The following is a 13,661-nucleotide window of genomic DNA, read 5'->3' on the forward strand; positions in this document are numbered from 1 at the left end:
AATGCCCTGAAATAGCGTTACTGTTATTATAGCTATAATGGATGGAATTTCTTATCATATAAAAAGAAACAACAATATAGGTTTTGAAACGTTTATTGCAATCAACATGAATGTCTCTGACCGACTTTTACAAATATGGAAACGTCATAGAACAAACCAGATGACATCACTATTGAACGTGACGTCACCTATTCCTATCCTATGACATCACCTAATATCAGGCGTGATAATGGCCCGTCATCAAGCAATATGAGGGCATTATCATGTTACAGTGGCCTGCTTTTTCTTTATAACATGCAGGCGGTTTTATGATAATTCTATCCATTTTAGCTATAATAGATTGCAACTCAGAAGCAGACTGATGGAAATAAAGTTGGATGGTTCAACCTGTTTGACCTGAGAAGGGGATGAGAATAGAATGGGGGTGATAATATTATTACTGTATGCTCTGGGGTCTGTAAAAGATACAACAGAAGATCATTTATGTGAAGTGAAAATAATTAGCAATTTGTGACGCGTGACCATATGCAAATACCATCCTGAAGATAAATCAGAGCAGACCTCCCTCCGCAACTGGATGTGAATCATTGGATGCAGTAGATGAATCCTTGGATGTTATCCGAATAACTATAACTGATTACAGGGTTGACAATACCCATTAATCATTAATCGTTAATCATTCAGCCAAGGTGTTTCTCAAGGCGACTGTAAATGGAGTTTGATGATGAGTGAGAAGAAGAAAGATTTTTAATGTTGATGAATGATCTCAACACTAATATTTTGTGTTTCAGTATACAGTCTGGAGCTTGTTATGGCTGGGCTGGAACCTCTTTGTTATCTGCATCTATCTGGAGGTGGGAGTATTGAGGAGGGTAAGTTGTGATGCTGTCTGTCGGGACTAGCCAGGCAAGTGGAGAAATGAAGGCTCGCTGTACTTGCCTTATGTGTGTGAAGACAGGTGTACCTGCACTACGAATGAGTCAGATTCACCACAAATGCTCTGGCCTAGGAAATAAAATGAAGTTAAGAGTAAATATTTGGCATTAGCTTCAGTGGTGTACATCACTGCTTTGTGAGATGGGGTGGTATAGCCTTGTGGTTGGTAGGCTGGAATTTCATGATCAGTGTAGAAAAACATGCATGAAGCACATGGTAAACCCGGATAGGATAGACCTTGCTAGATCCATATTATAGGGGATTTATGCATTATGATAACTTGCAACTGTTACGACGTAAAAGACACAATTGTTTTAAAGTAATTGTCGTTTTGGAATTTGTATCATTACTGGTAGTTGTGGCTTACCAAGTGTGTCTATTGAACTATTGGAAACAGCTTCAAAACATTTATTGTTGATTTTATTTTGTTAAAAACTGGAAACTATCATACCCATTCAAGTTTTGGCATAAAATAAACTATCTTTCAGGCATATATTATCATAGACAGAACTCAAAAGTATAAATTAAGATATGGATATATGAAAATATTTGCTGCATTTTGTTTCAGGATAAAGAGTTGTACATTTTAACAATTGGAACAAAAAATAAGAGTTGGTGGTTGGAACATGGAGTTGGGTGCACCGTGACCAACACTTCATGGATGAGCTCAGTGCCCCCCGAGGCCAGCCGCCCCATCCCCCCAGAGGAATTTGTGGACGGCTGTATCCTGCAGTACTATTATGTTGAAGTAATCCATGCTGCTGTGCAGTGTCTGTTATCGGTGAGTCCTCCAGTTGCCAAACAATATTTGGGTAAAACATGGTATTGGGGAAACTTGAAAGAATATGCCTCTTGCAACAAGGGCTAAATTGTGTTGGGGACAAAAAGAAGAAAAAATATGTTTAACCACAGGCATGTGTCCCAAAATAAGAATAAAGAATAGAAGTGGGAAACTTCATTTCTACTTCCTTTTAAGTCAAACAATATCATTAAAATAATTAATCTATGGCACTTGATGGCATTTCCTAAGGTAAGTACTCTCGAGGGTGGACACATTAAATACAGTATACAGTTTATGTGTATAAAATTAGCATGTCCTTGTCGTGAGCCTAATGGTATAGTTGGGGGTCCTCAGATTATGATACTTTAACCAAAAACCTGCAAGTACCCGTTTTAGTACTGACATACGAGTGAAAAGTGATAGTTTTCCCATGTCTCCATGCCTGCAACCTAGTCAAAAGGAAGTTTGAAATGTGATATAATAGAACCCATGTTGCTGTGTTGCTTGCAGCTCCTGGGTTTTGTGGTGTCGTGTGTTACAATCTACGCCTACACAGAAGAAGAGGAGTCTTGTAAGTACATTGCCAAATCTCGTACTTATAACCGCCCAAAAGTGAGCGCCGTGGCCAAGTACCAACCAGTGCAGGTGCGTGACAGCTGGTGTCTCCCGACATACGTCTCATACACGGACAGTATTGAATGGTCCAATCAGAACCCTGCTCCAAATCAGTCCGAAGCATGATTTGAATGGTTGCTCGCTGGTCGAGCAGCCGCCTTCAAGCTAGTCAGTTTCAGGTTCGTTTATTTTGCCAAAAATTGATTTCATTGGTGAGGTGCTCCCTCTCCCTACTGTCTGCTACAGTGCTGCTAGTGGTAAACATTGGAGTTGACGGTCTTGGTCTGCATTGGGAGGGGAACTAACTTAATATTGTTGGTGGTTTTCATAAATTTGCTTATTTTGAAATTGTATTTGAACTCAGATCTTCATTTTATTCATTTTTTCCATTTTGTATTCAATCCCCTAGTACCCTGTCATCCGAAGCTGTAATCCGAAGCTGTAATCCCTTAGCTGGTGTCATACCCTGCTCTGATGTCCAAACTTGGTAGAAGTTAAACCTGATTTACCATATTCGCCGTAATATGCCCCCTCGATATCAGCGGAAGGGAGCAAATTAAGTTCAACGTCGATGGAACGAAAATGTTTTTGATATCAGTTACAACATACAATGCTTTTGTTTTCTGTAATATGCACAAGAAAATATGGACTGGCATATAAATTTTTGGTCTTAGTAGGGTGTGCTTATAAAGGTTATTTACAGATTGGTCTAGAATTTGGTCAAAGGACGCTAATTTGAGCAGGACGTTTGATACTGCGAATATGGTATTATCTCTCGTTATCTATGACATGATTAGCTAAAATAGTACCAGTCAGCCAAGACCTTTGTTCATTATTACCAATCCACAAAGTGTAAGCTTAACTAAACTATGGATCGTCAATATGAATCATGGTAAACTATTTTGTAACCCAGAATATTTAGTGAAATCAACTCCAATTGTTACCTGCAAAACAGGCATTTTTGTTGCATTTCCATTGCTGTAAGATGCCTTATAGGGCTGTTACGCTTTTCAAATTTTGATGAAAGTTATATACTGAAGACACAAGTGCCTGTTGTAGCCAGCTGCGGAAGCTATCTAAACCAGCACTGCTTTCACAACAGTTTTTCACCTTCACTTCATTAAAATTTAATCTGCCATGGCTGTAAACCCTGGGTGTCCATCCTTGTTAAGATGGAATTTACAGTATAAATGTTATGCTGGTTTGGAAGAGTCCATTCTCTCAAGCTTTGCTCACTTCAGGTCATATAGTAATCACTTCAATAGATCTCACCAATAGAAATCCATTTAAATAGGTTTTTTTTCTTTTATTAAAATCATCATGTTGAGTAGACAGAATTTGGTGACAGCTGTCTTCTAGCCTTCTGTTTGAAATGGTAAACTTTTGACAGAGGAAACTGATTTCTTTTGCAACACTGTTGTAGAGCAGGAGGAGCTGCCCACAGGACTTTCACTGGCTGTTTTCTCATATGTCCATAGCTTCTCACATCATCCTGATGGCCCATTGGGCATTCCTGGTACATGTAGTAAGAGGTCCCCAGCAACCTGTTTTATTGTATGAGGCGACTGAACTTAACTGGATGCTCAGACTGTTTGGTGTGGCTGATTGCATGTTATGGCATGATGCATCCTAACAATATTGGATGCATCAATCACTGGTTTATCTGATCGTGACCTGATTATTTACATGCTGCGGTGTTGTAGCTGGAATATGCATTAAACAACATATGAGAAACATCATTCTTATTGCTTACTGCCAAGGGACCCTACTGTGTAGGTTGTTTATGTTGGTAACATCCAATACACTGTAAGTATTCTGATGTGTTGATTGGCCTTGCTTCGGATTGGATCATCAGGGTTCTGACTAGCTGCGGTAACCGTATCTCGCTGCTGCTCCCTAAACGATTTTGATATTGACTTGTCGATACACAGAGCTACAAGCAGTCTCACTTTTTACCTGATAGATCCCGATCCAAATCTGCATTGCTCTTTATATGCTTCAATGAAGTGCATATGTCAATTCAACATGAGTACTTATATAATGATCATGCAGCAATATATTTACTTTTCGATTTGGAAACCGAACCAGGAAAGATTTTTAATCTGCCATTTCTGAGGTGAAGAGGGCGGCCAAAAATCCACACCCTCTCGATTCAAACCTGATAAGTTCATAGAAAGTTGCATGATCGAAAATATTAAGTAGACATCTTTGAAGGCAAGTGTTTTTGGAAGCGAATCGTGTTGCAGTAATTGTGGGATTGTGATTGATGTACATTATGGCAGGGATGTTGGTGTGGTATGTTTCAAATCTGGATTCTATCAGGAAACAGCCTGTAGCTCTGAGTACTGACAAGCCAATATCAAAATCGTTCACAAGGAGGAGCTAGCATCTGACAAGGACAAGAATTGAACCAACAAAGAGGAAATTGTGGACAGTTTATGCATTAGATCATGGAAGCATGATGGTCATGAGAAATAGCAATGACTGTTCCGTGTAATGGTATGAATCAGTAGACAGATTAATGAGAACAATGTTTTGTAGCATAAACTGTGAATAATGAAATCCAGATGTCAGGACATTTCCTTTTTAATACTCTTTTCTCCATTCTTGAATAAGATCTTTATTTAATTTTTTTTGATAAAGTTTTTCTTTTCTGATATTTGTGAATGTGACTCTGACTGTGATTTCCATATGTTGGAATCTCTTGTTTATGAAACATCCTTTGAAGCCTGATCAGTCTAATGTAAGGGAAATAACCCTACACACTCTAAGGGTGTGTAGTGTATAACCTGTACCGGTGGGTTAATACTGTGCCAAGCTAAACAACTAGAGCTGCAATGAGTGAAACATATTAAATGTAATAGTTAGATATAATTGATGCCTTACCTTAGGTCTCATCTGGACAAAACACTGATATATGTTTGTCGCCCCTACCAAAAATCTTAAGATTGTCACAAGTACAATCTGATTGGGTTTTTTCTGGTGGAAAAATTATTGTCTTATAATGACAAAACAACCGCTGTTCCAAATTTCATGCAGGCCAATCAAAAACAGATGCTAGTCCAAATAGTGATGAGAATTTACGACCCCATTATTAAAAATCATAAATTATTCTAGCCCCTAAATACCTTTATCATTAGACACACTTGGACTCGTGTACATTTGCACCGGTTATAATTACTGTTAATAGAGAAACATCACCAGGTTCCATCTCTTCCTGAACCTGTTTCAAGCTCTTGCAGTGCCCAGCACTAAATGTTGTTGATTCCTAGCACAGACGGTTGTTTACCGTCAGGTTGAGTCTCCACCCTATCTCACTGTCACTGCTGTCATTTTAGTTCCAATCATTTTGTTGACAATATCTGTCCATCTTTCTCTTTGCAGTTGATTTTATCCACGGGTATGACACAAATCCCTCTGATCTAGCTGCCATCAGGGCCTCCTATATGCAACTGCAGCCTCTTTTTACAGATACAACTAAAATTTAAAGGTTTCATTTTCAAATTGACCTGTTAGCATCTTGAGTTGCCTTGATGACTAACTCTCCCTGGTTGCCCAAATTTTAGAACCTTATTTCCTAGATAATATCCATGTTTACCACGTGATATTCCGTTCTTGGATTTTCTTTTTGGTTCTGTGGCTTTCATTTTCTTTTCGGCTCTGTTTTCGTATTTTCCACATTTCATATTTACCATCCTCCCCTTATAATGAATGATTGCAGCTTCATATTTCAAGACGGCAAGCTCACATTACCCATATCCCTGAATGGCAATATTTAGGTCACGTTGACCTGACCTTGTAGGTCATGTTGACCTATTATTTTAATAATTAGTGAATGTAAATGGCTGCCTTTGCTTTCAGTTCATACACTAAGCTGTGTTTCCCTTTTACCTTTGACATGTCAGTTCCTTTCTTGTCATTTGCTGTTTATATCTCTCTTTAACAGGCTCAAGGTAGAATATGCTGTTTTTGTCTTTCTAGGATATTTGAAGGTCCTGATAGAAGATACATGCATTGACGTAACGATTACTCTTTTAATCTTCCATTAGGGTCTTTGGTGTTTTATTATTTAATGGAGATTGGAACTTCTCTGGATATAATAGATAAAAATTGGTTTCCAGAAGTTTTTGATAATTCAATGCGACTTTTGTTTTCCCCAACTAATTTCTACAGAACTGCTAAACAAGAAACAACTGTAAAGCTGTCATGGCAGATGTTTGATTGAAGAACTTATCGCGGAAGGCGTTAGTTGTTGATAGTTTTGCATGAATATTTATTATTATTATGGGGGTTTAACCAGTATTACTAGTAACTATGTACATGATTTGATTTTATGAATATTAATTGGACATACAGTATATAACTATTAGACTTAAATCAAATTGATTATGTGTCAAACATAGTATATATAGATCATAGAGTTAATTATAACACTGAAACTAAGATCTTGCTTGTTCCATTAGACTCAAGATCAAAGATGATAGTGTAACATTGGGCTCAGATCAAAGATGGTAGACATGACATTGGACTGGAGCATTGAGAGAGCGCTAAGACATAATGTAAAGTGTTAATGTTTTCAGATGATCAGTACATCCGTTACACAGAAGGTAACCTTACCCCCGTCACGGGCAGCACTCCATATTTTGTTATCGTTTGTAACCCTCACCTCCTAGTCACCCATTCGCCAGCAGTACTCTCATTCTAATCCCACTAACCCCCATCATTTCAGTTGGCCATTGTTTGTCCGAGGGTGTTTGCTTGTCTACTTATGTGTTCGCATTGTAGTGATCTTTGTCATGGTATGTACATATTTGTAAACAGGATGAAAGTGTAACTGTCTGAAAATGTCACTGGTATTGCACAATGTGTTTTCTCTGCTGAGGCTTTCGGACTTTTTGCATGGACGATTATGATTTTTTTACTCTGTCACCCAATTCTTTACTGTATGCCATGCCACAAGTGCATTTTGTTGACCTTATTGCAGATATTAAGTTGGCTTTTGTATCTCTTACACGTCGTTTAGGTGCATGTTAGGCCATGTGCAGAGATAACTACAATTGTTGATCTTGCAAATACTTATCAAGAATAATTTTGAAGAAACACTAATTTGGTCAGGAAGTGAGAAGAAATTTTGAGTTTTATCATATTTCTGAGCATATTATGCGCTAGTTGTGTTACTGCGTAGTAGCGTCATAGCTGTTTTACGTAGGCATTTTTACAGTAGACATGCAAATATGATCATACTGTTTGCATTAAACAATATTTTACAAGAGGCATTGTTGTGAATGCTATTTCTAACAATTGTAGACAACTAGATGACATGAGTGAAATCTTTTTATCATCATTATCAGATATAGTTTTGACAAAAAGGCATGAATAAATAGTTATGTGAATGCAGACCATATTTATAACCATGATAACTATTAAATAAATATTTATTTATTTATTGTGATAATCAGTAGGTTATGATTTGGATATAGCCTTTGATGTACATTTTGTATGCTCAACTGAATTCACAAATACATTGCTTCAAGCAAGTGAAATTTATAATTTAATTTTATTTTAATTTTTACATCTAAATTTGAAGCCTTTTAGCATGAGAAGTTTATGAGATCCATTCTTTGTTTTTCTGCACAGAAATGTTATTTTGTTGACAGCAGATTCCACAAATAATTCATGGTAATTTCAGACATCAGCACGATCAGCCGCAAGATCTCTTACCCTTCATGATCATATCATACTTACAGATTAATACTGAGTGTTTATGTTTGTCCTTGCTAGAAAGAGCTTGCTTCAGATGTAGTCACCTGCGTGTAATTATCTTGTGTGTGGAACATGAACCTCATGTTTAATCTGTGTGACAATCGTATTGCAGCCAGTCCAGCCAATGATGAACTGGAGTTTGTCAAGATGCGATACCGCTCCCCAGCACACAACGCTTACAGAGACAATCAGACATTTGACCACGTAAACATGTCCGAGTTTACCACGCTGGAGATGCCCCCTAGTTACGACACCACGATGAGGGACAACAGCCTTGCGGACACGACCGCTGCCAACCTGTACTACGCTTCTGATAGGCAGAGTGTTCGCAGCAAGGCAAGCACGCGGTCCAAGAGATCCATCCATCGCAATGGGACAACCCCTATAAACAATAACTATGAACGGAGGGAGGAACTGCCATGGGTTCAGATCACACCATCCGCTCATGGAGAAAACAATCATCACAGGAATTACCCATAACGTACATGTCATATCATACAGGATTTTGTGCTTTAAAGTGTTTTAACTTAAATGTGGAAGAGAGGAGTCAAACCATTTCCACAACCCACCTTGATCAGTTGGGAGATGAAGTGTCCTCGAATGCTGCACATGTCACTGACCTTTGACCTCTGGAGCTATGTTTTTGGAGATGTGATAATTTAGTCCTTGAGATGTATGTATGTGAAAACAGTGCTGTTCCTTTGTGTGTGATGTGATATGATGCAGGTGAGGATGGACCAGATTTGCATGAATTCTGTACCTCATGGTTGATGGCAAGTGACTGGTTACCATGGCAACCTTTTACAGTGATCTCAAACCTCGTCATAGGACATGTCAGTGTTTTCCCTCCTGTTGTTGTTTATGTCACAAAACATGACCTTGGGGATCAATCATGGTGTGGTAAACTCGCCTCACCATCCGCTGTGGTCTTATGTTGTAGGTGGTAAATCTTTGAAGATCAGTTTGCAACAAAAGTTACAGTGAAGTTTAGAATCAGTAAATGGATATACAGGGGTGTGGAAAATCAATGTTACGCAAAATGGCCCAAATCAGCTTTGTCTATGGACAACCTTAAAATTTGTCAGACCTTTAGTCGAGTTTGATAAAATATTATAACAGATACTAAATATACCTTGGAAACGTGTAAACATCGCCAGTATGACCAATCTAACTGATGGTGGTGTATTGTTTACTTCCTTGTTCTGGTTGCGATGGCACTTTGTGATATGCTCTCTGATTGGTTGATCACAGTACCACATAGCCAATTGCTCATGGCAGACCACACTGGCTGCTCAAGACATGTGGTTTGAGTTTCATCACGGCCTAGCAATGGATGATTTTCTTTATTAGTGGTGGGGGAAATCGTGGAGCTACATCAACTGATTCAATCAAAGGCAGTGAAAGACAAGTGTGATAACCATTTTTGGTCAATAATCAGGACAAGTCCAAGTTTGTCTCTAGACAAGTTAATTTTTATTGTTCACTTGACCAGGGACAACCTCACCATGTTGATATTCCCACACCCCTGCATTATAATAATTTATTAACCTTGCTGAAACAAGATGACTAACCTCTGGTAAGTGCTGGACTGTTGTAATCTTCTGTAAGTTTTAGATGAAAAGTGCACATACATGTATGCTGCCAATGCAGCATTACGAGATGGGACTATGGCTTATGCTTCATGGACAGCTCATCTGCAAGTACAGTTATTTCAGGTTAGGATCATGACAAGCTCTCTGTTCTGATGGCTTTCTTAAGGCAGTGCAATACAACTGGCTATGTTTATAGGTATTTACAGCTGAAGTGTGATAAGATTCTCGAGACGTTTTATAGGCTTAGAATTTCTTCCAATGTTCTGACAGACTGTATTAGACTAGTTTAAAGTAACAGGGGGATCATTTGATCTGTAAAAGCTTTTATTTTTTATTCAAAGTACTTTGCTCTTGTCAACCATTTGTGTTGAAAACAAGCGTGGAAAGGAATTAGTTTCCTGTTTCATGTCTGTAGAGTGTTTCAATAAGCATTCCAGGAACTTGTATTGTATTTGGTTTGAGATTTGTTGATTTTATTGACTAGGGCAAATTAGGGTAACACAATTATTTCGTTGCAATAATATGACAGTTGTTTGTTTCTGTTAGATATATTTTGAACATGAAGCATTTTCGTAATAAAATATATTTATGAACTTCAACAGCTGAACAGACTGCAAGATTGTTGTAGAAACAGTTTTAGAACATTATCTAAAGTATATATATTTATCTACCTAAACTGTCTTCCACTGCTTGGTAAGCATTTCTTGATGACTAACTATACAGTCTGTGAACATGTTCAGCAAATATTTGATAAGTACTGTTTTGATAGCTTTTTATCTATGTTCTTGCTTGTATATAGGTTATTGCCACCTTGGTAACCTCTAGTTCATTTAATTTAGTCACTCATACAGCTAAGAGATTATAGTTTCTTGTGAAAAAATGTTTTTTGAGAAAAAGAACCACCAAAATTTAATTGAGTCACTCATACAGTTAAGAGATTATAGTTTCTTGTGAAAAAATGTTTTTTGAGAAAAAGAAGCACCGAAATTTCAGCACGAGTCAGCATCACAATCAGGATGGTAGTGGTGTATGTGTACATTCTGGTTTCCAATGGGCTGAAATGTCATTGTGCTTCATGTTTGTTCAGAAGCACTCAACAGACATTTCAACACTGTAAAGAGTGTCCTTGCTGCAATGGACAATGTTAATCTCACTTGTTACACACAACATGTTGAATTATATATTGATAATTGTAAATATGTTTTCACACTATTGAATATGACCGTCATGCAGGTATGTCGTTGATTATTTATAACATCACTCACAATTATTTCTCCTAACACCATGCTGTATATTGTGCTTTGGGGGTTAATGTAAAGTTTCATCACAACCTTACCTTTACTGCTTGTCAAGGCTATTCTGGGTTTTTTTCAGCCATGGGTATAATGATCATTCCTTTATGTTAATTTTAACACTCTTTATTTGCCATGTAAGTTATGGTGACTTTTCTTGGTTGTGATTTGTAAAAAGAAAAGTCTGTACAATGATAGAATATCTGATGTTTATGTTTATCAAAACTAGCTTCATTAGTGTATGGTTTTATGTAGCTATCCAGGATTTCATAGAATATGTGTGGTATGTTGTTTATGAAAAACTTTGGAAGTGGAAATGTTTTAAATATTGAACACATACACATAATCAAGATAACCAGTCTCTCTTTTCACCAAAATTTGTTTTACCATTTTGGCCATTTCACAGTTTGTTTCCTTTGTTGACTGTTAGCATCTACGTAAGTCTTTTGTAGGAATAGTTGGGATCACGTTCCTTTTAACCATGTTGTGTCAACTTCATTGTAATATACTGTGCTCATTTGTACTTACATTATTGTGATATTATCAAACAGATTCATCATAGACTGTTATATTGTAGATTCAATTACTCAGTGTTCATGTGTTGGATGAGGACAGTGTCCAGCCAACATTGACCTTTTGTTGTTTTTAAATCTTGCCATCTTATAGACAAGTCAGATTATTGACTTTTAATGACGCAGCCTATGTTTTAGTGTTTGTGAAATTACCATGTAGTTTTGCCATCAGTTCATCTCATCAGCCCATGCATAGTTCAGCCTTTAGGAGTTCAATCTGCCATTTTTTGGGTATCACAACATTCTTCCGCTGTATTTAGGAATGTGTCTGGAGTCTTTCTTTGCCTTGATCTAGAAATGCTCAGCTTGGGCTTAAGGGTTGTTGGTGTCTGAAGGTGCTGCATTTTGCTGTGCAGAGTTGTAGTTCATATACTGTTCATAGCATTGTTAAACCCAACTTACTCAACCATTCACCTAGGTGTTGACTAGAATTTCACAGGTAATTGTCAGTTTCATGCTAATTATTTGAGGTGGGCTCCTGCATCAGTCAGAAGGTCAGTCAAACACTCAGACATTTCCCTCATTGGGATTAACCCTTCCATTCCATTGTATTACCTCATTGGGAGGTAGGTATTTGTCCACCAAGGTAGAATCGTCAGTGGATACAGGATTGTGTGTACTGACTGCAGTTTGGTGCAGGAGCTCTTGCAGCACATCTGTGATAGAGGGAGAGGAGGGCCACATGTGTAACTCTCTCCAGGTTTGCACTGCTGTTGTACACTACCTCCAGGTCATGGTGAGTGAGTTAATAATTAACATCACATCGGCAATATTTCAGCCATATCGTGACGGTCCAGGTCAGGACATTCTTGATGAGGAGGGAGACCTATTTGTCACTGTACAGAAATTCACTTGATACGAGAGGGTCATGACTCAACTGCACAAACCATGTAGGTTTATCACATATATAAGTTTTGTCCACCACTCAACATATGGCTGGAGTATTCTATATATAACTTGGGTGGATTCATTATTCTTGCTGTACTGTTGACCTGTACTAGGATTGAAGATTGGCTGAGCAACACTGATGCAAGTAAATATCAGTGGATGTTTTTCTAACAAAAGTTAATGTTAGCTTTGTGGCTGTAAACATTCATTGTGCCACTCACTTGTGAACATGGCCATGTTTTTTTTGTTGTGGCTTCTCATGAAGTTTTCTTATAATCTTTCTGAAGGCAGAGTTAGGATGGGTAGTATCAGATCGTATTGATGGCAAGACCTTTTCCACGCAACTATTTTGGGTTACAAAGAGTTGCGAAACTGCTCAATCATATGTTGCAGAGGGAGGGTTGGGTGGAGATAAGAAGTCTTGAACTCTGGTATAGATAGGCTGTGGTGAAGGTGTTTGTCAACACCTTGTATGGACTTGCACCTGACCAAAAGTGTCATCTATCCAGTGGTGAATCATTTTACATGTATGCATTGTGAGCTTGGGTATGCTGCTGTATTTTGAGCATTGTTCACAAATAAAACTATCATTGTCTTGAAGTCAGTGTTTTTCCTTTAATGTTATCTTGAATTACCATGTTTGCCAAAAGGAGGCAAAAATGTTAAATCATGTTTTATTGTCTCAAAGAAAAGGGATTGCGGAAAAAGTTGCTTAAAATGCAACAGTGGTTTGTCTATATCAGCGTCGATTACTTACTTAACACAGTAAAAGGCGACAATGCTTATTGTAAGAGGTGACTATCAGGGTGGTCAGGCTCGTTCACTTGGTTGATGCATGTCATCGTATCCCAATTTCGTGGCTCGAGGCTCGAGGCTCATGATATCTATCACTGGATTATTTACAGACCGCGGTCATATAGCTTGAATATTGCTGAGTGTGGCGTTAAAGAACAAACAAACAACACCGTTATCAAAGAAGTATACACCTTGTCAAAAGTATTGCACCACCAAGAATTTATAATTATCAGAAGAGAGATGGGTAAGGAGAAGCTGGAAAGCCAAAGAAAAACAACCAAATGTCTTAATGACAAATAAGAAGTTAATTTTACGAATAATACTGAAAGTGAGCATTTGCAGAGAAAAAGCAACTTTATTCACCAGCAACTACAAGGTCTGTGATTGGGGACAAATAGAGGCAGATAAGTATGGTAACCGTCAGGAA

General features: G+C 37.9%; 1 protein-coding gene across 2 annotated transcripts in view; it reads left to right on the forward strand.

Annotated features, from left to right (window-relative positions):
* LOC139473420 (sodium/potassium-transporting ATPase subunit beta-1-interacting protein 3-like) overlaps positions 1 to 13,039 on the forward strand; it is a 29,509-nt gene extending 16,470 nt beyond the window's left edge. Inside the window, exons 3-7 of one of the 2 annotated variants that reach the window (XM_071255992.1) lie at positions 792 to 872; positions 1,505 to 1,717; positions 2,228 to 2,288; positions 6,913 to 6,939; positions 8,208 to 13,039. In XM_071255992.1, the coding sequence (XP_071112093.1) occupies positions 792 to 872; positions 1,505 to 1,717; positions 2,228 to 2,288; positions 6,913 to 6,939; positions 8,208 to 8,575 (750 nt within the window). In that variant the 3' untranslated portion in view covers positions 8,576 to 13,039. The remainder of the gene's footprint in view (positions 1 to 791; positions 873 to 1,504; positions 1,718 to 2,227; positions 2,289 to 6,912; positions 6,940 to 8,207) is intronic. The other variant, XM_071255997.1, reaches the window with a different exon arrangement.
* The last annotated feature ends 622 nt before the right edge of the window (positions 13,040 to 13,661 follow it).

This window comes from Haliotis cracherodii, unplaced genomic scaffold (assembly GCF_022045235.1).
Source record: "Haliotis cracherodii isolate W230 unplaced genomic scaffold, xgHalCrac1.p SCAF_1, whole genome shotgun sequence".
Taxonomy (NCBI): Eukaryota; Metazoa; Mollusca; class Gastropoda; order Lepetellida; family Haliotidae; genus Haliotis; species Haliotis cracherodii.